Consider the following 20,007-nt stretch of genomic DNA (forward strand, 5'->3'; position numbering starts at 1 on the left):
TTCCTTTTCATGAATGGATTTAAAATAATTATATTCACGAGAAATAAGTTTGGCATTTTGAAGAGCATTACCCCCCTAGTCCCATGTTTCCTTTATTCAAACTCTGACAGCAAAATCAAATGAGATTCCCATTGCAGACTTCCTCTGTGGACAGTTTTCAACAGGATATTCAGAGGAGAATTTCTGTTCGAAGACATTAAACAAACAGAACCATACGCAAGTTTATTTACGCTCTTTGCTCTTAGTTTTAACTTATTTTGTTTGATTACAAACTGAATTTTGTTCCCAATACTAATTTTAGAAAAAGCTGTAGGATTAAATTGTACCTAGTTTAGTTTGACAAAACTAGAAGGTGAAAGAAATAGACTATTAAAATGTCATTTCACAAAAAATATTGGAAAGTGGAGATACAAACTTTTTTATCCCCTGTCCGTCTCCGTCTCTCTGCTCTCATTGTTTCTCTGTCCAGTGGAGGGAGAGCTGCAGCTTTTCACTGTTTAAATGTTCTTCATCCAACAGAGACAAACTGCTGGAGGAAAATAATTCATCTGACAGCAAAGATGCAGTGGAGTCTGATTCTGCTCTTCCTGATGGGTAAGTTGATCTGAAACACAACTAGACTACGAGGAAATAAAGTTGTCTCTGTGTTTTCACACTGAAATTTGAATGAAAGCAGCTATGATAATACTTCATTACAACTTGTAACCCATCTTTTGCATTGATGAAAATGTAATACCAACAGGTTTTATCTTCACAGCTCAGTGTTGCTTCATTGACTGTCAGCTCTATCAGTTTCACTACATTAATGAGAATAAAACCTGGACTGAAGCTCAGCAGTACTGCAGAGAGAAACACACTGACCTGGCCACAGTGACTAACATGAAGGACATGAAGAGACTCATCAACATCTCAGCTGGAGATCAGAATGAAGCTTGGATTGGTCTGATCAGTAGAGCAGAATTTAACAGAACATGGTTCTGGTCTCTGTCTGGAGTGGAGTTCAATGAAAGTGAGACAGACTGGGACAAAGAAGAACCAACTAATGGTGGATCTGAAAACTGTGCATATCTATAGAACTGTAGATTTAAATGTATCTGTTCACTCCACAGAAACTGATACATCCCATAAAAATCACTTGATTAAAGAGAAGATGTGACCTCTGGTGTAGCAGCATCTAGTTTATTATAAGAAGAGGAAACAATTTCCTGATTGACATCAAGGAATTAACTTGCCCTGCATCCTTTTGCTTTAATACATAAGTTTTGTTTGAACACTGTTTGTCTCACAAAATATCTAAAGACTCTTCAACACAGCATACAATATTAAATGCTCTTAAAAATCAATAAACAATTATTCTTTTAGCAAAGATGTGTCATTGATCCATATCGTCATCTTTGAGAAGCAAAAACAAAATAATTGTATTAATCTATCAGTGAGGAGAAACTTACACTCTAAATAAACTGATTAATTAACAGCTAAGCTAAACTTAAGATGAAGCTAAACTGGTTTTATAAAAACTGGATAAAAAAAGTGACAAGTCAGTTTTCCCAGAATTTCCTGTTAAAAACACCTGATGCATGAAGCAGCTTTTCACTAGAGCTGCTGTTCTCACGATTTCATCAGTTTGTTCTGAAAGACGTCTGTAACAAAGTTTATTTGAAAGGCAAATAGAAACCAGAAGGTACAAACTAAAAGCTGTAATATTATAATCCATGTGTCCTGATCACGCGATGCTAAAAAAAGACAGTTTCCCTGTTAATTAAATCATGTTTCCAGGATGTAGAGGTCGGCTCATCTTAATATTTTCTTTCCTCTTCACAGTTCATGAATGGCTTTTTTGTGAAACGTGTTCCTACCATGTTTTGAATATTAAAATGATGAAACAGTCAAATTCAGCTGCTGTTTAGCTACAAACAGTTCAGCTGGAACAGTTTTCAGCAGAGCATCAAGAGAAGAGCAACTAGTTACTGAGGAAGGAGATGTAAGTTTGATAAAAAAGTTTGTTATTAAGTGTAAATTTCATAAATGCTTACATTATTCTTTATTTCTAATATCATGTTGCTATTATAGTCAGGAAAAAACTGCACTATTATTTCCTGTCTCCGTCTCTCTGCTCTCATTGTTTCTCTGTCCAGTGGAGGGAGAGCTGCAGCTTTTCACTGTTTAAATGTTCTTCATCCAACAGAGACAAACTGCTGGAGGAAAATAATTCATCTGACAGCAAAGATGCAGTGGAGTCTGATTCTGCTCTTCCTGATGGGTAAGTTGATCTGAAACACAACTAGACTACGAGGAAATAAAGTTATTTCTTTGTTTTCACACTGAAATGTTAATGAAAGCAGTTTATTAACTGCTTGGGAAGAAATCCTCCCAATTTAATATCTTTAATCTTCACAGCTCAGTGTTGCTTCATTGACTGTCAGCTCTATCAGTTTCACTACATTAATGAGAATAAAACCTGGACTGAAGCTCAGCAGTACTGCAGAGAGAATCACACTGACCTGGCCACAGTGACTAACATGAAGGACATGAAGAGACTCATCAACATCTCAGCTGGATATAATACGGCAGCATGGATTGGTCTGAATGATCAAACAAATGGTAACAGAACATGGTTCTGGTCTCTGCCTGAACTGGAGTTCAATGAAAGTGAGACAAACTGGAACCAAGGAGAACCAACTGATAAAGGAATTCAAGGATCTGAGAACTGTGTGGCTGTGTATCAAACTCTCAAATGGCTAGATGACTTTTGCCAGTGGACTAAATCTTTTCTCTGCTATGATGGTGAGTATTAAAAAACACAGAATCTAAACTCTTTAGATTGTCCAATAAAAGCATCTGGATAAAACATTTAATGAATAAAGAAAGTAGCAATTTCACTCTCAAATAACAGGAACTGTAGCTTCAATGCATTTACCAGTGAACCTGATTTTATGCTTATCCTGAAAAATAGTTATACATTATGATTTGCATTTGTCTGTTTACTCCACAGAAACTAATAAAACCCATAAATATCACCTGATTAAAGACATGAAGACCTGGCAGAAAGCTCAGAGTTACTGCAGAGAGAAACACACAGACCTGATCAGTGGAACGAAGCAACTACAGGATGAAGAAGTGAAGAAATTGATGAACTTTACAGGCAGTATAGCACACATTGGTTTGTTCAGAGACAACTGGAGGTGGTCAGATGGAAGCAGTTTCTCTTTCAGACACTGGAATAATGACTTTAACAATCCACAGTCCAACAGTGGTCAATGTGCCATGACTGTGTTTAATGATGGAGGCAGATGGAAGAATATGAACTGTGCTGAAAGAAAACCCTTCATCTGTTATGATGGTGAGTTTTTGTTGCAAAAAGACAAAGTATTTAAATCTAATTGAATATGTAGGAATAAATAAAAGAGCTTTATTATACTGTTGAAGACTTTCTGTTAAATACTAAATCTATTAAAATAAATTGTTACATTTACACATAAATTGCATTAAACATGTAGAAATTGTCATGTTCCGTGTTTTTCTGTGTATTTATTTATTGTTTTCTACGTCCGTGAGTCTCTTCGTTGTCCTGTCCTCCCCTTGATTGTTTCCAGGTGTGTCTCGTTTCTGTGATTACCCTCCCGTGTATTTAATGTCACCTGTGTGTCTGCGTCTCTGTCGGGTCCTTGTCAATTCAGTGTCTTGCAATCGTCTTATGTGCGTTCAAGTCCTTCGTGTTGTTGAGTCAAGTTACCAGTTGCTACCGGCGTTGAGCCCTGGCTTCTGCTCAGTCGTGCTGACTGGTTGTTTGTGGACTATTTTGGGCTTATTTATCATTAAAACCTTCATTTCTCACGTTACCTGCGTCTGCTGTGTTTGCCTCACCACCTCAACACCCGCAATTCATGACAGAAATATGAAACATTTTGAACCTTTTAAATTGTTCTTGTTGCCCAGGCTCTGTGTCTTGACATAATTGAAGCTCCTGTTGCAATGATTTATTGTGTTTATTGCTTCTTGATGTAGATAAAGTGATCCTGATCAAAGAAAATAAAACCTGGGAGGACGCCTTGTACTACTGCAGAGATCACCACCATGACCTGGTCACCATCACCAACATGGAGGATCAGAGATGGATCCAGGAGAAAGTCAAGAACGCATCGACTGATTATGTCTGGACGGGTCTGCGCTACACCTGCACTCTGGATTTGTGGTTCTGGGTCAGTGATGAGGTGGTCATCTATAAGAACTGGGCCGAAGGTGAACCGATGGACGACTGTGACATGTCTGGAGCCATGGAGACGGGAGGAGAACATAAATGGTTCAAAAGAAATGATTCTGACTTGTTTAATTTCATCTGTTCTATGTACTGAAATCCACTCTGTGCTTCTTCTTCAATACTTGAGATATTACTTTAGATAAATGCATAAGATGTTAGTTTTAATTGAAGTAGATGGTAACATTAAGCTTCCACTGCTAAACACTCTAAACAACATTCTTGGTGCTTCCAGCAGAGACATGTATGATACCTAATCAATACATTCTGTAGATCATATATATCTTAGTGATAATTATTTGGTGGTCTGGAGTCTCATTTATAAAATATTGCCATCTTAGGTATACTAAAAATGTGTGTGTGCATTTAATTGGTTTCTTTTTCTGTATCGTCTGCTGTCGAAATAAACTCAATAATAATACCTCACTTTGACCTGCATAGTGGTGCAATTCTTCTGTTGTGGTAAAGATAAAAGTTCTGCATTTCAGTGCTATTCTCCATGTGGACATCTCCGTTTCTCCAGGAACTCCTTATTTTCTGGATTTTCATCCCAAAAACCAGAAACTCAAGCAGGAGCGTTTAACTGCCAAGCTTGGAAATAAATCCAGGAGTGTCTCATTTAAACAAGATCTTTCTCCACACAACGAGATGCAAATCTTGTTAAAACAAATAAAATTCGGTTTTCAACGAGATTTTAAGAACTCGGTAAGATTTATATGATCAAAATCGAAATATCTTCTCTGTTAAATACGAAAGGTAGCAGCAGTGAAGCAGCAAAACCTCTTTGGATTTTCATGTCATCTACAAGAGAAAGGAGTTTTAAAGAGCCTCTTTATGGCTTTTTAACAAGTTGTAATCTATCAGATGAGCAAGTTTTCTCTTTTTATTTGAATGTCTTTAGGATGACCTCTCTTTATTGATGAAGTTTATTAATTGCGTATGATGATTCTTACTGTATGTGGCATTTTTTATTTTACAAATATAAATATGATAAATCGACTTTTTTTTTTTTTTAAAGAACTTGTAAAATCAACTTTTGGCACAAACACATCTAAATGTTAGCAATGATGAACAGTAACAAAATCTGGCGTCGACCTACAGTAGACAGAGCGTGTTGGTAATGTGACATACTGGGCGAAGGTTGGGAGAGGTGATGGGTGGAACATTGACAGTTTAAAGAAGTAGCTGAAGTATTTCTGTAATTTATAGGTTTTAGGATGATCAAAGTATCTGATTAAATAACGAGTGAATAACTGCTGGTTTACTTTAAGCTTAATCAACAATTGATTCAACATATGGAACAAAGGCTGGTGCTGAAATAGCTTCAGGTATCTTGACAAACACACTGAAGACGCATCATCTTATCAGTCCTGCAAATGGTACACTTGAAATAAGACGAAACAAAATTTAAGGGTTTGTTTTCAGTCGGTAATTCCTCAATATTAAAAAAAAAAAAATTAGTTCCACCGGCACATATTTTCACTTATTATATTTTGTCCATAAGCTCTTGTTTTTCAGCCTTGGGCCCCCAAACTGTTGATGGGCCAGAGAAAGAACCCCACACCCTGTGCACATTAACTCAGCAATACTTTAATACAAAAGGTGTTGTTCTAATAATACCACTGCCATGAGCAAACTTGTTATTTAGCACAAAATGTTGTGTTTTTTTTAACATATTGAACAGATTCCTGCATACTGAATGTGTGCATTTCTGACTGGAAATACATTCTTTTATATCAGCTTGTGTTTAGCAGAGAGAGTTGACATAACACACATTTCAGACATCGTTTTTAACTCGGTCACAATACACTAGGACGGTTTTTAGATAGTCTGGAGCCCGTAAACGTAAACTAACATATCGAACTACAAAAAACAAAATGTGGCTTTATGTGGAAGAGTACATAAGCATTCACATGAAATATGGCACAACCAAACCGAAATGTATTAGTGGTTAGGCTAACCACATGCTAGCGCTGAAATGCTCACACAGTAGAAAAGTTATAGTCTATAAAGACATAGCTTACGTAAAACTGTGGCAATGACCAATGTAATACAAAAACTACATATGAATCATTTACATGTGCTTGTTGGACGTTACGCCATCCATCCATTTTCTGACCCCCCTAATCGTTTGGGGATGGGAGGGTTGCTGGTGCCTATTTCCAGCTGTCAACAGGCGAGAGGCGGGGTCACCCTGGACAGGGCAACACAGAGGCAGACAGGACACACAACCATGCACACACACGCACACACACACACACACACACACACACACACACACACACACACACACACACACACACACACACACACACACACACACACGCACACACACACACACACGCACGCACACACACACACACACACACTCACACCTAGAGAGAATTTAGAGAGACCAATTTACCTGACAGTCATGTTTTTGGACTGTGGCAGGAAGCCGGAGAACCCGGAGAGAACCCACCATGCACAGGGAGAACATGCAGACTCCGTGCAGAAAGACCCCGGGCCGGGAATCGAACCCAGGACCTTCTTGCTGCAAGGCAACAGCTCTACCAACTGCATCACCTATAATAAAAAAAAAAAAAAATTGAGATTCTCTGCTACTTGTGCACTTCATGTATCTGTGAGGACGGGCAAAGCAGGGCAAAAGACGCGTCCAACTGCCTCACGGGAAACCCTGTGGTGTAACTCAGTCAATAGGGTGTTAAATTCCTGTACATGATCAATATAGCGAAAACAATGTGATCTCACCTTAGTGAGTCACATGTTGGATACATGTTGAACTTATAAGACCTAATAATAATAGTAATGTAAATAATCAGAAATTTCACAACCACACCTACAGTTCCTACTGGGGTTTGCAACTCCCATGTTTGAAGACCTCTGTGTGTTGGGACGCCTCACACATACGAAGTTAGTTTTATCTCCATTGGCTGATTGTTCTTGTAGTCAGAGTTTCTCGATTCGCATAAATAACTTGTTTCATTTCACCCAAAAACTATTATTTCCACTTGGCAGTTTATTTTTTCACTTACAACATTAGAAAAATGTCTGGTTGTAAGTGGAAACTTCTGCCAGTAAAACTGGTGTTTTAAAAAAAAAAAATTAATGAATTACTGGCTTTAAGCTCCTTTATCTTGCTGAAAAGTTACTTGCATGTTCGTTTTGTCTTATTTCAAGTGTACTGAGAAACCAGACAAAAAATACTCGGTATAATTTTGTGTTTTTGCAGTGCTGGGAGCACACCAAACTAAAAGTCTGATTTAAACAAGGTGGACCTCTCTCAAAATGCAGAGTAACAATGTTTTTCATCATGTACACCGATAGTGACAGGCTTGTGAGTGACTTCAGCCGTCTTAGCTGGGGAAAAAAAATGAGAGGACACGTTTATATTTTAAAGTGCTTTTGTATAACCCTGAAAAATTCCCCCGACTGAGTTTATCGTGAAAGAATCTCCCCCTCCTGGTGTGGACGGTGCTATCCACACAAAGGTTTTATACAGCGGCAGCAATGATGTCCTCTAAATCTGCCTGGCACAGAGCCTCCTAGTCTACGGCCTCAAAATTCCCCCCATCAGTTTCCTTCTCAGTTACTTTTATTCTCAGGTTCTTTCTGAACAACGGGGTTTATACACGCAGCAGAGACAAATCAAGATTGTGATCTGATTTTCCAAGAGGAAGTCTGACTTCGGAGAGGTATGAAGACCTGATGTTTGCGTAAAACAAATTGAAAATGTACATTTTCTCTTATAGAGCAGATCACAAACCTTGCTAGGGTCACATTTTTTCATGGTGGGCTGGACTAGTGCTCTGATAGATGTTTAAATCTTGTAGCCCCTCGGTTTGAATATTAAGGTTCTGAAATATTTAAGTTAAACTGTTATTATCCCCATCTCAGCTCCTTCAGACTAGCTCAACAGATGTGCAGGAATTAGCAAAACATGTGAAACCTTGATACGTGTTCCTGAAAACCACACCAAGTCAAACCGTTGGAATGGATGGATTCTCATCTTATTTTTTATTAAGCCACTTCGGAAAATTATAAGAATAACAACTAACAACATAAATGTGCTTAACATGAACCTTGACGACGGTTGCCGAAAAACAAAACCAGCTCAAAAATATATGGTAGCCAAAAACATGGCACCTCTTCAAAACATTGAAAATAATTTGACCACAGGGACAACGATAAGTAATTGTTGAAAATTACTGTAAATTTCCAAATAGAACTGTAGATTTAAATGTATCTGTTCACTCCACAGAAACTGATACATCCCATAAATATCACTTGATTGAAGAGAAGACGTGTCCTCTGGTGTAGCAGCATCTAGTTTATTATAAGAAGAGGAAACAATTTCCTGATTGACATCAAGGAATTAACTTGCCCTGCATCCTTTTGCTTCCAATACATAAGTTTTATGTTTGAACACTGTTTGTCTCACAAAATATCTAAAGACTCTTCAACACAGCATACAATATTAAATGCTCTTAAAAATCAATAAACAATTATTCTTTTAGCAAAGATGTGTCATTGATCCATATTGTCATCTTTGAGAATCTAGAGGTCGGCTCATCTTAATATTTTCTTTCCTCTTCACAGTTCATGAATGGCTTTTTTGTGAAACGTGTTCCTACCATGTTTTGAATATTAAAATGATGAAACAGTCAAATTCAGCTGCTGTTTGGCTGCAAACAGTTCAGCTGGAACAGTTTTCAGCAGAACATCAAGAGAAGAGCAACTAGTTACTGAGGAAGGAGATGTAAGTTTTATTAAAAAAGTTTGTTATTAAGTGTAAATTTCATAAACGCTTACATTATTCTTTATTTCTAATATCATGTTGCTATTTTAGTTAGGAAAAAAACTGCACTATTATTTCCTGTCTCCGTCTCTCTGCTCTCATTGTTTCTCTGTCCAGTGGAGGGAGAGCTGCAGCTTTTCACTGTTTAAATGTTCTTCATCCAACAGAGACAAACTGCTGGAGGAAAATAATTCATCTGACAGCAAAGATGCAGTGGAGTCTGATTCTGCTCTTCCTGATGGGTAAGTTGATCTGAAACACAACTAGACTACGAGGAAATAAAGTTATTTCTTTGTTTTCACACTGAAATGTTAATGAAAGTAGTTTATTAACTGCTTGGGAAGAAATCCACCCAATTTAATATGTTTTATCTTCACAGCTCAGTGTTGCTTCATTGACTGTCAGCTCTATGAGTTTCACTACATTAATGAGAATAAAACCTGGACTGAAGCTCAGCAGTACTGCAGAGAGAAACACACTGACCTGGCCACAGTGACTAACATGAAGGACATGAAGAGACTCAACAACATCTCAGCTGGATATCAGAGGGAAGCTTGGATTGGTCTGTATAATAAAACACTTGGTACCAGAACATGGTTCTGGTCTCTGCCTGGAGTGGAGTTCAATGAAAGTGAGACAAACTGGAACAATAATGAACCAAATGATAAAGGAATTAAAGATTCTGAGAACTGTGGGATTGTGTATCAAGATCTCAAATGGGGAGTTCAGGGTTGCCAGTGGCCTGAATATTTTCTCTGCTATGATGGTGAGTATTAAAAAACACAGAATCTAAACTCTTTAGATTGTCCAATAAAAGTATCTGGATAAAACATTTAATGAATAAAGGAAGTAGCAATTTCACTCTCAAATAACAGGAACTGTAGCTTCAATGCATTTGCCAGTGAACCTGATTTTATGCTTATCCTGAAAAATAGTTATAAATTATGATTTGCATTTGTCTGTTTATTCCACAGAAACTAATAAAACCCATAAATATCACCTGATTAAAGACATGAAGACCTGGCAGGAAGCTCAGAGTTACTGCAGAGAGAAACACACAGACCTGATCAGTGGAACGAAGCAACTACAGGATGAAGAAGTGAAGAAATTGATGAACTTTGAGTTCAAACAACTATACATTGGTCTGTTCAGAGACACCTGGAGGTGGTCAGATGGAAACAGTTCCTCCTTCAGACACTGGAATCTACAGTTTAACTATCCACAATCCAACAGTGGTCAATGTGTCATGACTGTGTTTAATGATGGAGGCAGATGGAGGAATGAGAACTGTGCTGAAAGAAAACCCTTCATCTGTTATGGTGAGTGTTCAAAAACATATCAGTATGTGTAACATAAAACTCCAGGTTCTTAGTCACACATCTTTAAAAAATATCAACATTACAGTCAGGTTCATGCGATTTAGCAAATAACAGTTTTGATTACATGTATTAACATGTTTTATAATCAGCTGACCAAAGTTACTTTCTTTTAGGCACTTTTAAAATGTTTTTGAATGACTCTTAGTTTTATTCTTTATATTTTATGTACTTTCATGCCAGATGAAGTGATCCTGATCAAAGAAAATAAAACCTGGAAGGACGCCTTGACCTACTGCAGAGGTCACCACCGTGACCTGGTCACCATCACCAACATGGATGATCGGAGACGGATCCAGGAGAAAGTCAAGAACGCATCGACTCCTTTTGTCTGGATTGGACTGCGTTTCAACTGCAGTATGAATGTTTGGTTCTGGGTCTGTAATAACTGGGCCTGGGATGAACAGAATGACTGCAACATGTTTGGAGTCATGGAGGCAGGAGGAGAGTATCAGTGGTTCCAAAGAAACGGCAGCGAGAGATTTAACTTCATCTGTTCTTAACTCTCTTCTCTTACTATCAGCTTTTTTCCCCCTTTGTGCTTCTTTTCATAAAGTTGCTGGTTTATACAAACGTCTCAAAATGTAGCGCTTTAATTTTGGCAAGAAATTACTCATAATACAGAATATTAAAAATGGCTTTAGGCTTTAAACATTTCTTTGTGAAATATTTTTTAAATTAATTTCTTTAGATTTCCTTTTCTTTATGACGTTTCTTGTGTGCATGGATTTTTTTTTTCTGGCAAAATATGCAGGAGTTGTGAATGTTTGCTCATCCCTGGTGAAATGTTGCTTTGACATTAAAGAAAAAAAAAAAACACTTAATAAATCTTAAAAAAAACCGACAAGACTTTGGTATTAAGTCTTACACCTGTCAGTTATCTTGTCAGACATTTTTGCACTTCTATTATTTAATTGAACCAATGGTTTACAGTTTTGGTGAGTCGGACCTTCTTTACAACAGACTCGATACCTGAAACGCAAAACACTTACTAATACACACACACACACACACACACACACGCACAAAAAACAAGTTGCAGGTGTAACTTTAAAGCTCTGACAGCTTTAAACTCTTACAGAAAATAAATAAATAAAAAAACATACTTTTTACACGTTATAGCCCAACATTTTTTCTTCTTGATAGCAAGCTTTTGTGAGTGTCTCAGTCTTTTAAGCTATTCGGGATATTTAATGGGTTTTGTGCTCTCAAATAAAAATATTTTAAACAAAATCGCCAAGACTCTTTTGTGAACAACACACAGTCTTGCACTGGTCGTTGAGTGTTGTGTGACGGCTTATGACTTAAGGAACTAATGTAAACGTGGTGGTTCTGATTGATTAAACATTATGTGAAAAACGAAGAGATTGCCAATCATCAAACAAAAGGAATGATGTTGATGTTCTGCGCTATTTTAGAACTGTAGTTTGGCAAAGGCAGCGGAGGAAGTGAGCAAAGACGTTCAGTCTGTGTTTGCCACGTCTACAAACACTAACCAATTAAATTCAGAGTGAGGGGAATGTTTAAGACATTAAGTGATCTTTACCCCTATTCCCATAGATCAGGGGTCTCAAACTCCAGTCCTCGAGGGCCGCTGTCCTGCAGGTTTTAGATGTGCCACAGGTACAAAACACTGGAATGAAATGACTTAATGACCTCCTCCTTGTGTAGATCAGTTCTCCAGAGCCTTAATGACCTAATGATCTATTCAGATGTGGTGCAGCAGAGGAACATCTAGAAGTTGCAGGACTGCGGCCCTCGAGGACTGGAGTTTGAGACGGTTCAGCAACTGCTGCTGCACAACTATGCACAAGAGATTTCTGAAGCAGGACTGTTTGGTCGAACTAGCGGACCAGACGCATTTGCAACCAACGCCTGATGAAGAACCTTGTGTATCCGACACATTGTGTAAGTTGGTTTGTTCATGTGACTTACCTTTAAATGTTAAAGTTCCTTCAAACTCATTTATCGGTTTGTCTCACTCTTTTTGCGTCGTGGAAGTGAAAGTTTTTCGTTATAGTTAGTTTCCGTTTGTCCACCATCGGACATACTGTAAGTTTTATTTCAGTTTTAGTGAATTTTAGTTTAGTTTTTACCCTTCCGGGTCCTCTATTGGGCAAAAATGTTGACCACCGGAAGGACCCAGGGTGGACGCGAGTGATTTGAAGGCCGCGGGCCCGTCCAGCCCCCCACCGCCAATACTTCGATGACCCACAACGGAGTTTTATGGAGCGGCTCCCGCATCGGCGTTCTCCCAGTCGGCCTCGAGAACCTCGTTCATCCACGTCTCTGTTCTTCTTCAGACGAGAACAACAGCTCCTGAGACTAAATAAATTAAATGATATTAAACATTGAACTATTGTCAAAGTCTTTGGCAATGGTGTCAGAATTGTGTGGCCTTTTATATTCGAAAAATACCACATTCCAAGACTTGCGCTTGAAATATTTTTATATGGACAATTTTCTACAGTCTTCATAAGGCAACAGGTTATTTCAGACAGGTGAAATATTTGGTTCAACCAGGTAAACTGTCAGGAACGGCGACGAAGACCAAGGCGACGACCAGGTGAGTTCAACAAAAGTATCTCTTTAAGGTATAAAGAGCCATAGTGTGGCTCTTCATACCTGACACTGGCACAGGTGAACTTAAATATACACAGGAAGGTAATCAGGAAAACAGAAAACAGCTGGAGCAATAAAGGGTAATTGAGAACACAAAGGCGTAGAAAATTTACCAAAATAACAAGCGACAATCCTGTACCATGACAGTAACTTTGGCAAATAAAGAGCAAATATTTCCAAATTCACATAATGATGATGATGATTCCCAAGATGATGGGAATAAATGCAGTAAAAAAAAACAAAAAAACTTGCTGGTAAGCTGATTTGTTCCCATGTTACAAAGAGGGAACAGATTATTTCAGGGTCACTGATGTGTAAGGATTTCCATCAGGTTCAATTAAAATTTAAAAAAATATGTATATACATTGCAATCATTAAAACATTTGAAATGTGCACTCAGAAATTATTAAAAATTAAAATGAGACTTTTTAAAAGTTTATTTAAAAAAACGTAACACTCAAAACGTCGTGCCCATATAAACAACATGCAACGAGTCTATGTCATTTCTAATAAGTCCAAATTAAAAGACAAAAGGGAATTAAATTATGTTTATTTTTTACACATTCTCAACTGATATCGCTTGTCTTCAAAGTGAAACTTTTACATTTTCTTTTAACTTCTCATGTGACATTCTGGCATTCAAATTTGCATTCTTTAGCACTTGGTCAAGGAGTGTGTTTGTGTGCTGGGCCAGAGTGCTTGATTTTACACGACAGCTTGACTCAGGTTTTCACACAGACTTTTTGCATTTTCTTACATTGCATATGGGCATGAATCTTGTAGTGACCTTCAGAGTGGCCTCATCATAAACTCTAGCCAGGATGACAAATTGTTTGCCTCTTCTTCTGTTTTTGATCCGTCGTCCATCCATGAAAGTGGTCGATACTGGATACTTTGGCCGATTCATCATCTTGCTCTGCTGCCCATGTAATTAGCTTACAATTAGCCTGCACTATGCATAGGTTCACCGATTGAATCCACCGCTATCAAGTCACTATTATACAAGTAGACAAACAACTCTTCCTTTAAGTCACATAAAAACTCTCTAGTTGTGTAAGGGAAAGCCATGGAACAGTGATGAAGACCAGGTGAGTCCAAAACATATCTCTAATGGTCAGGGAACCAAAAAGCACAACAGTGTGGGGAAAATATAAAAGTAGAGTCAACTTGGGGAAACACAACAGAATCTGATGATGCAAAGGAGGAACAGGTGAACTTAAATATACACAGGGAAGTAATCAAGACACAGAAAACAGCTGGAGCATTAAGGGGTAACAGGGAACGCAAAGGTGGAGCAAATTAACCAAAATGAGCAGCGACAAAACTAAGATCATGACAGCCCTCCCCACCTCACCCCCATCAACCAGAGGCGACCACCAGAGGCCAAAACACCAGGGGTGAAGAGAGGGGCGCTGGAAGGAAGGCAAAAAGTTCAAAACGAAAACAAAATCAGTCCAGTGCACCACCATGTGGCCAGAGTGGGGTAAGCCCAACAAAGTACGGAAACCTACCAAAATGGCGACGGCCTCCTGTTAAAAGGTCCGGAGGGTGATGATGTGGAGGGCGGAACCCCCGACACGGAAAAGAGCAGAGCAGAAGTGAAAAGTCCAGCCGACGTCGACAGAGAAGGCGGACAACCTGGAGAACCTTCGGTCAGTGACGGCGGATGACACACAGCCCATGGAGGTGGTCTGACCTGAGTCTCTGCCTGTTCTGGGCCCCCTGGGGTCCATCATGACCCCCAGAACCCGAAGGCCTCAGCGCAACGGCTGAGTCTGGGACGCTAACTGGAGGCTCTGGGATGATACCTTGAGGCGAGATGCTAACCAGTATTTATTTATTTTTTTATATTTTTTGTACATGACAGTGGTTACTAACGATTACGCACATACCTCCTCCATAATGCAATATTTGATTGGATCTTTCTACTCAGACTTATAAAGTGTCTGAACTTCAATCTTCTTATCTTGTAAAAAATGTTCGCTGCAAATCCACGATTACACCGAGGGCTGACAGTCCTTTGATTGGCTGCTGCTATCCGTCGCCAGCGTGTTTTTCCTCAATAGACGTTATAAAATAAAATGACAAGTTTGGTTTGCACCCTTGTCTGTTTTAATGCGAAATCAATTAAACAGAAGTGATATTAGGCTGCCACATGTCTGTTTTCTGACAGGCTTTACAGGAGCGGATAGGACATCCTGTCCTCTGGTCTTCCAGCAGGTACTACAAGGGGAAAAAACTACTTCCTGGTTTGGATTAGGGAAGTAAAATTTCCCCCTTATAATTTTTCTTCCTGTATGCATATTTTATTCTCTGCACGCTTTTCCACTCACAGCACATAAACAACTATTCCATAAGTGCTCTTTAAATGAATTAAAGCTTATCTAGCAAAGATGTATCATAGATCCATACATTCATCTTTGAGAAGCTGGTTCCTGCTGTTCTTTGGAGATGTTAGTGGAGGAGTCAAAGACTTCAGAATTACATTAAAGAAACATGATAATTGCGTTAATCCAACAGTGAGGAGAAACTAACACAAAACAATTGACAGATATGAGCAATTCGTCTAAATTCAATGTGAAACAGAACTGGTTATTCCTGCTTTATCTGGATTTCTTGTTCGAAACTGTAGACAATAAATTTTAAGCTGTAAGAGAAAATCAGCTTTTGCTATCTGTAATACATTATTAGAAAGGTAAGCAGAAACTGTAAGGGATAAAATACAAGCAGTGATGTCACAGCTCAACATGTGACACTGAATCAACTTCTTCCTGGTTATTTTCCCAACTAGATTTTGTTGCATGTAATTATTAGTTTTTCTTCCTCTTTACAGTTTGAGAAGGGTTTCTTTGTGAAACATGTTCCTGCTCTGCTTTGAATATTTAAATATGAAATGGTAAAATTCAGCTGCTATTTAGAGATGTGGGAAAGTAGGATATCAACAGTTTACCTGGGACTGTTTCAAGCGGCGCATCAAGAGGAGAGAACCCATTCACTGAGAGACAAAGAAAAGAAATGTAGGTTTCAAAGAAATGTAGTTTTAGTCATTATAATATTTTCATGTAAGCACATTTTTAGTTTAGAAAGAGTTGCACTATTTTTTCTACCTGCTCTGTCTCCGTCTCTCTGCTCTCATTGTTTCTCTGTCCAGTGGAGGGAGAGCTGCAGCTTTTCACTGTTTAAATGTTCTTCATCCAACAGAGACAAACTGCTGGAGGAAAATAATTCATCTGACAGCAAAGATGCAGTGGAGTCTGATTCTGCTCTTCCTGATGGGTAAGTTGATCTGAAACACAACTAGACTACGAGGAAATAAAGTTATTTCTTTGTTTTCACACTGAAATGTTAATGAAAGCAGTTTATTAACTGCTTGGGAAGAAATCCTCCCAATTTAATATGTTTTATGTTCACAGCTCAGTGTTGCTTCATTGACTGTCAGCTCTATGAGTTTCACTACATTAATGAGAATAAAAACTGGACTGAAGCTCAGCAGTACTGCAGAGAGAAACACACTGACCTGGCCACAGTGACTAACATGAAGGACATGAAGAGACTCATCAACATCTCAGCTGGATATAATACGGCAGCATGGATTGGTCTGTATGATCAAACAAATGGTACCAGAACATGGTTCTGGTCTCTGCCTGAACTGGAGTTCAATGAAAGTGAGACAAACTGGAACCCAGGAGAACCATCAGATAAAGGAATTCAAGGATCTGAGAACTGTGGGGCTGTGTATCAAGATCTCACATGGCTAGATGACGGTTGCCAGAAGACTAAATATTTCCTCTGCTATGATGGTGAGTATTAAAAAACACAGAATCTAAACTCTTTAGATTGTCCAATAAAAGTATCTGGATAAAACATTTAATGAATAAAGGAAGTAGCAATTTCACTCTCTAATAACAGGAACTGTAGCTTCAATGCATTTGCCAGTGAACCTGATTTTATGCTTAACCTGAAAAATAGTTATAAATTATGATTTGCATTTGTCTGTTTACTCCACAGAAACTAATAAAACCAATAAATATCACCTGATTAAAGACAAGACGACCTGGCTGAAAGCTCAGAGTTACTGCAGAGAGAATCACACAGACCTGATCAGTGGAACGAAGCAACTACAGGATGAAGAAGTGAAGAAATTGATGATCTCTTCAAGCGATTACACACACATTGGTTTATTCAGAGACACCTGGAGGTGGTCAGATGGAAACAGTTTCTCTTTCAGACACTGGAATAATGACTTTAACTATCCACAGTCCAACAGTGGTCAATGTGCCATGACTGTGTTTAATGATGGAGGCAGATGGAAGAATATGAACTGTGCTGAAAGAAAACCCTTCATCTGTTATGATGGTGAGTTTTTGTTGCAATAAGACAAAGTATTTAAATCTAACTGAATATGTAGGAATAAATAAAATAACTTTATTAAACTGTTGAAGACTTTCTGTTATATAAATGCTAAATCTATTAAAAGAAATTGTTACATTTACACATAAATTGCATAAAATATGTAGAAATATGAAACATTTTGAACCTTTTAAATTGTTCTTGTTGCCCAGGCTCTGTGTCTTGACATAATTGAAGCTCCTGTTGCAATGATTTATTGTGTTTATTGCTTCTTGATGTAGATAATGTGATCCTGATCAACCAAAATAAAACCTGGGAGGACGCCTTGACCTACTGCAGAGAGAACCACCATGACCTGGTCACCATCACCAACATGGATGATCAGAGATGGATCCAGGAGAAAGTCAAGAAGGCATCGACTGATTATGTCTGGACGGGTCTGCACTACGCCTGCACTCTGGATTTGTGGTTCTGGGTCAGTGATGAGATGGTCATCTATAAGAACTGGGCCGAAGGTGAACCGATGGACGACTGTGACATGTCTGGAGCCATGGAGACGAAAAGGGACCATCAGTGGTTCAAAAGAAATGATTCTGACCTGCTTAATTTCATCTGTTCTAAAGAGTAAAATCCTCTCTGCTTGTTTATTCTTCATGTGGTTCTTATTAAATGTTGGTTTCTTCCAACTTTTCTTTCCTTCTGAAAGAAAAGAAAATCTTTACATCAACAGAGATTAATTTTTCTCTGAAAGCTTAATTTCAGTTTGGGTTTTTATATGTAATATACCAGTGTGTTATGTTTGTTATTCTATTCTAATATTTCAATCCTCCAAGTTTTCATAATCATGACAAGTGCTGTCAGATATTTTGGGAAAGTGACTTTTTACTGTTTACCATCTTATAATCAAAAGTTGTGGGTTCGATTCCAGCTTCATTTTGCCACATGTTGATGTTCCTCTGAACAAGGCGTTTATCTCGATTGAAATGTATTTGTTTTTGTCTCTTATTAAAGTTTTTGATGATCTAAAATATATATAAAAAACTGAAGCAATTAAAAAAGTGCCAAAACTGTAATTGCATTTTATGACTTTTGTGCTGAATTACACTTTCATGGAGTTAAATTTGGGTCAATAAATCTGTCCCTGAATGCAACAGCAACACATAGTTAAGTCATGACTGCACCCCATCATCTGAGGGCCTGGTCTCATGCCAAAAGACGGTCAGAAGCTTGAAACTGGAAAAAAGAAGAAGAAAAAAAAATTAATCTAAAAAGCAGCTTTGAACATTTTTTTCTTTTTCAGTTTTAAAACATGTTTTTCTTTTGGCCCCAATTTTGCTCCATAGAACTCATTCTTTTTGCAAGTATGACAAACATTTCACTCACTCACTTAAAAATGTGTTACTTGTTTTAAGTATGTTTAAAAAATATTGAATTAGTTCAAGTAAATGGAGCATTGATGTCATGACCCAATGGTTTGTTTGACACGTCAGATTTGACATAAAATAAAAAAACAAACTAAAACCCAGACTCAGAAGTTCACATGGAGAGGGTTGCTGCATTTTTACAGTGATGAATTTTCTGATCTTGAATTATTTATTTTCTGTATCCATTTCAAACCCAAACATAAACACCGTCATGCAACGTCAACAAACTAACGCTCCGACGCCACATGCTATGATTGATCAAAAGTCATATGGTTTGTTTACATTGACACTATTCATAGTTTTTTATTTTCTCAGCAGACAGGTTGTTATGTTGTGAGTTTTCCTGCTTGGCAAGATTTATGAAAAGCCTGTTTCATAATTATTTTCTCCTCCGGTTTGAATATTCAAATCTTCTGTGCTGTAACTTCTGAAACTACTGATGATAGTTTCCTACTCAACATAAAGAAGCGTCATTGTAACCAATAATATCAAGGTAAAGGTAGCAGGGTTTGCTGGTGTTGCTTCCATCTTTGTGCTTTTGGTTTGCTGGATTTTTTTTTCATACCTTTGGCAGAGAGTTTATGAATACCATCATTCAATCAAGACATTTGTTTCTGTCAGAAAATTAAACAGTTAAAATATTCATTAAAAAAAACTGTAAATGCAATATTAGTGTAAAAAAAACTCTGGGTTTATGTGAGTCCATCAAAACCACAATCTCAGGGTTCTTCGTTGCCGAGTGTCGAAGTGGAAACCGTTGCTGGAGGAAGTGAACTCATGGCCCCGCCCACTTTCCTGACCATGTTCGCGCCCACAACAGTGAGGAACACACTGTGAGACTTGACAATGGTGGATGGGATTTAGTGTCTCCATTTTGTCACATGTCGTCTACTAATATGTTTTGTATAAAATGTTGCGAATTTTTGGGTAAAGAAAAAGGCTGAGCAGAGTGTCTCCTGTCTGTCTTCGTCTCTCTGCTCTCCCAGCATTGATTCTCTGTCCAGTGGAGGGAGAGCTGCAGCCACAGTGACTAACATGAAGGACATGAAGAGACTCATCAACATCTCAGCTGGAGGTCAGAGGTCAGGGCAGCTTGGATTGGTCTGACCAGTAAACCTGAATTTAAGAGACTGGAACCCAGGAGAACCATCTGATGAAAGAATTGTAAACTGAGCGTTACAA

At 38.2% G+C, this 20,007-nt stretch overlaps 3 protein-coding genes and 1 long non-coding RNA gene across 5 annotated transcripts; 3 read left to right on the plus strand and 1 right to left on the minus strand.

Annotated features, from left to right (window-relative positions):
* The first annotated feature begins 443 nt into the window (after positions 1 to 443).
* LOC111611028 (C-type mannose receptor 2-like) lies at positions 444 to 4,642 on the plus strand. 2 transcript variants are annotated; one of them, XM_023346625.1, is made up of 5 exons: positions 444 to 594; positions 758 to 906; positions 2,547 to 2,784; positions 2,993 to 3,340; positions 4,006 to 4,642. In XM_023346625.1, the coding sequence occupies exons 1-5, from the start codon at positions 561 to 563 to the stop codon at positions 4,350 to 4,352; spliced, it is 1,116 nt and encodes a 371-aa protein (XP_023202393.1). In that variant the 5' UTR covers positions 444 to 560; the 3' UTR covers positions 4,353 to 4,642. The 2 variants fall into 2 exon arrangements, with proteins under 2 accessions (XP_023202393.1, XP_023202392.1); XM_023346624.1 differs by lacking the exons at positions 444 to 594; positions 758 to 906 and adding exons at positions 1,925 to 1,981; positions 2,186 to 2,260 and having other exon boundaries at positions 2,398 to 2,784.
* Positions 4,643 to 8,972: 4,330 nt separating this feature from the next.
* On the plus strand, positions 8,973 to 10,932 carry LOC111611047 (C-type mannose receptor 2-like). Its single transcript, XM_023346661.1, has 5 exons — positions 8,973 to 9,014; positions 9,221 to 9,295; positions 9,433 to 9,819; positions 10,028 to 10,372; positions 10,613 to 10,932. The coding sequence occupies exons 2-5, from the start codon at positions 9,262 to 9,264 to the stop codon at positions 10,930 to 10,932; spliced, it is 1,086 nt and encodes a 361-aa protein (XP_023202429.1). The 5' UTR covers positions 8,973 to 9,014; positions 9,221 to 9,261.
* Positions 10,933 to 13,473: 2,541 nt separating this feature from the next.
* On the minus strand, positions 13,474 to 16,246 carry LOC111611149. The gene is made up of 2 exons (XR_002753908.1): positions 16,159 to 16,246; positions 13,474 to 16,046 (listed from the first exon to the last, which is right to left on the minus strand). It is a non-coding gene; the product is annotated as an uncharacterized LOC111611149 (long non-coding RNA).
* On the plus strand, positions 15,991 to 18,630 carry LOC111611145 (C-type mannose receptor 2-like). Its single transcript, XM_023346829.1, has 5 exons — positions 15,991 to 16,068; positions 16,253 to 16,327; positions 16,465 to 16,851; positions 17,060 to 17,407; positions 17,683 to 18,630. The coding sequence occupies exons 2-5, from the start codon at positions 16,294 to 16,296 to the stop codon at positions 18,027 to 18,029; spliced, it is 1,116 nt and encodes a 371-aa protein (XP_023202597.1). The 5' UTR covers positions 15,991 to 16,068; positions 16,253 to 16,293; the 3' UTR covers positions 18,030 to 18,630.
* Positions 18,631 to 20,007: the final 1,377 nt, after the last annotated feature.

This window comes from Xiphophorus maculatus, chromosome 14, assembly GCF_002775205.1.
Source record: "Xiphophorus maculatus strain JP 163 A chromosome 14, X_maculatus-5.0-male, whole genome shotgun sequence".
Lineage (NCBI taxonomy): Eukaryota > Metazoa > Chordata > Actinopteri > Cyprinodontiformes > Poeciliidae > Xiphophorus > Xiphophorus maculatus.

Bases quoted from the DNA above. Each gene is read 5' to 3' on its own strand.
- LOC111611028 (XM_023346625.1), top strand. From the start codon at position 561: ATGCAGTGGAGTCTGATTCTGCTCTTCCTGATGG. The intron at 907-2,546 runs ATCTCAGCTGGA...AGACTCATCAAC, and splicing joins ACATGAAGAGACTCATCAAC to ATCTCAGCTGGATATAATAC. The intron at 2,785-2,992 runs GTGAGTATTAAA...TTTACTCCACAG, and splicing joins ATCTTTTCTCTGCTATGATG to AAACTAATAAAACCCATAAA.
- LOC111611047 (XM_023346661.1), top strand. From the start codon at position 9,262: ATGCAGTGGAGTCTGATTCTGCTCTTCCTGATGG. The intron at 9,296-9,432 runs GTAAGTTGATCT...TTATCTTCACAG, and splicing joins GATTCTGCTCTTCCTGATGG to CTCAGTGTTGCTTCATTGAC. The intron at 10,373-10,612 runs GTGAGTGTTCAA...CTTTCATGCCAG, and splicing joins AAAACCCTTCATCTGTTATG to ATGAAGTGATCCTGATCAAA.
- LOC111611145 (XM_023346829.1), top strand. From the start codon at position 16,294: ATGCAGTGGAGTCTGATTCTGCTCTTCCTGATGG. The intron at 16,852-17,059 runs GTGAGTATTAAA...TTTACTCCACAG, and splicing joins ATATTTCCTCTGCTATGATG to AAACTAATAAAACCAATAAA. The intron at 17,408-17,682 runs GTGAGTTTTTGT...TTCTTGATGTAG, and splicing joins ACCCTTCATCTGTTATGATG to ATAATGTGATCCTGATCAAC.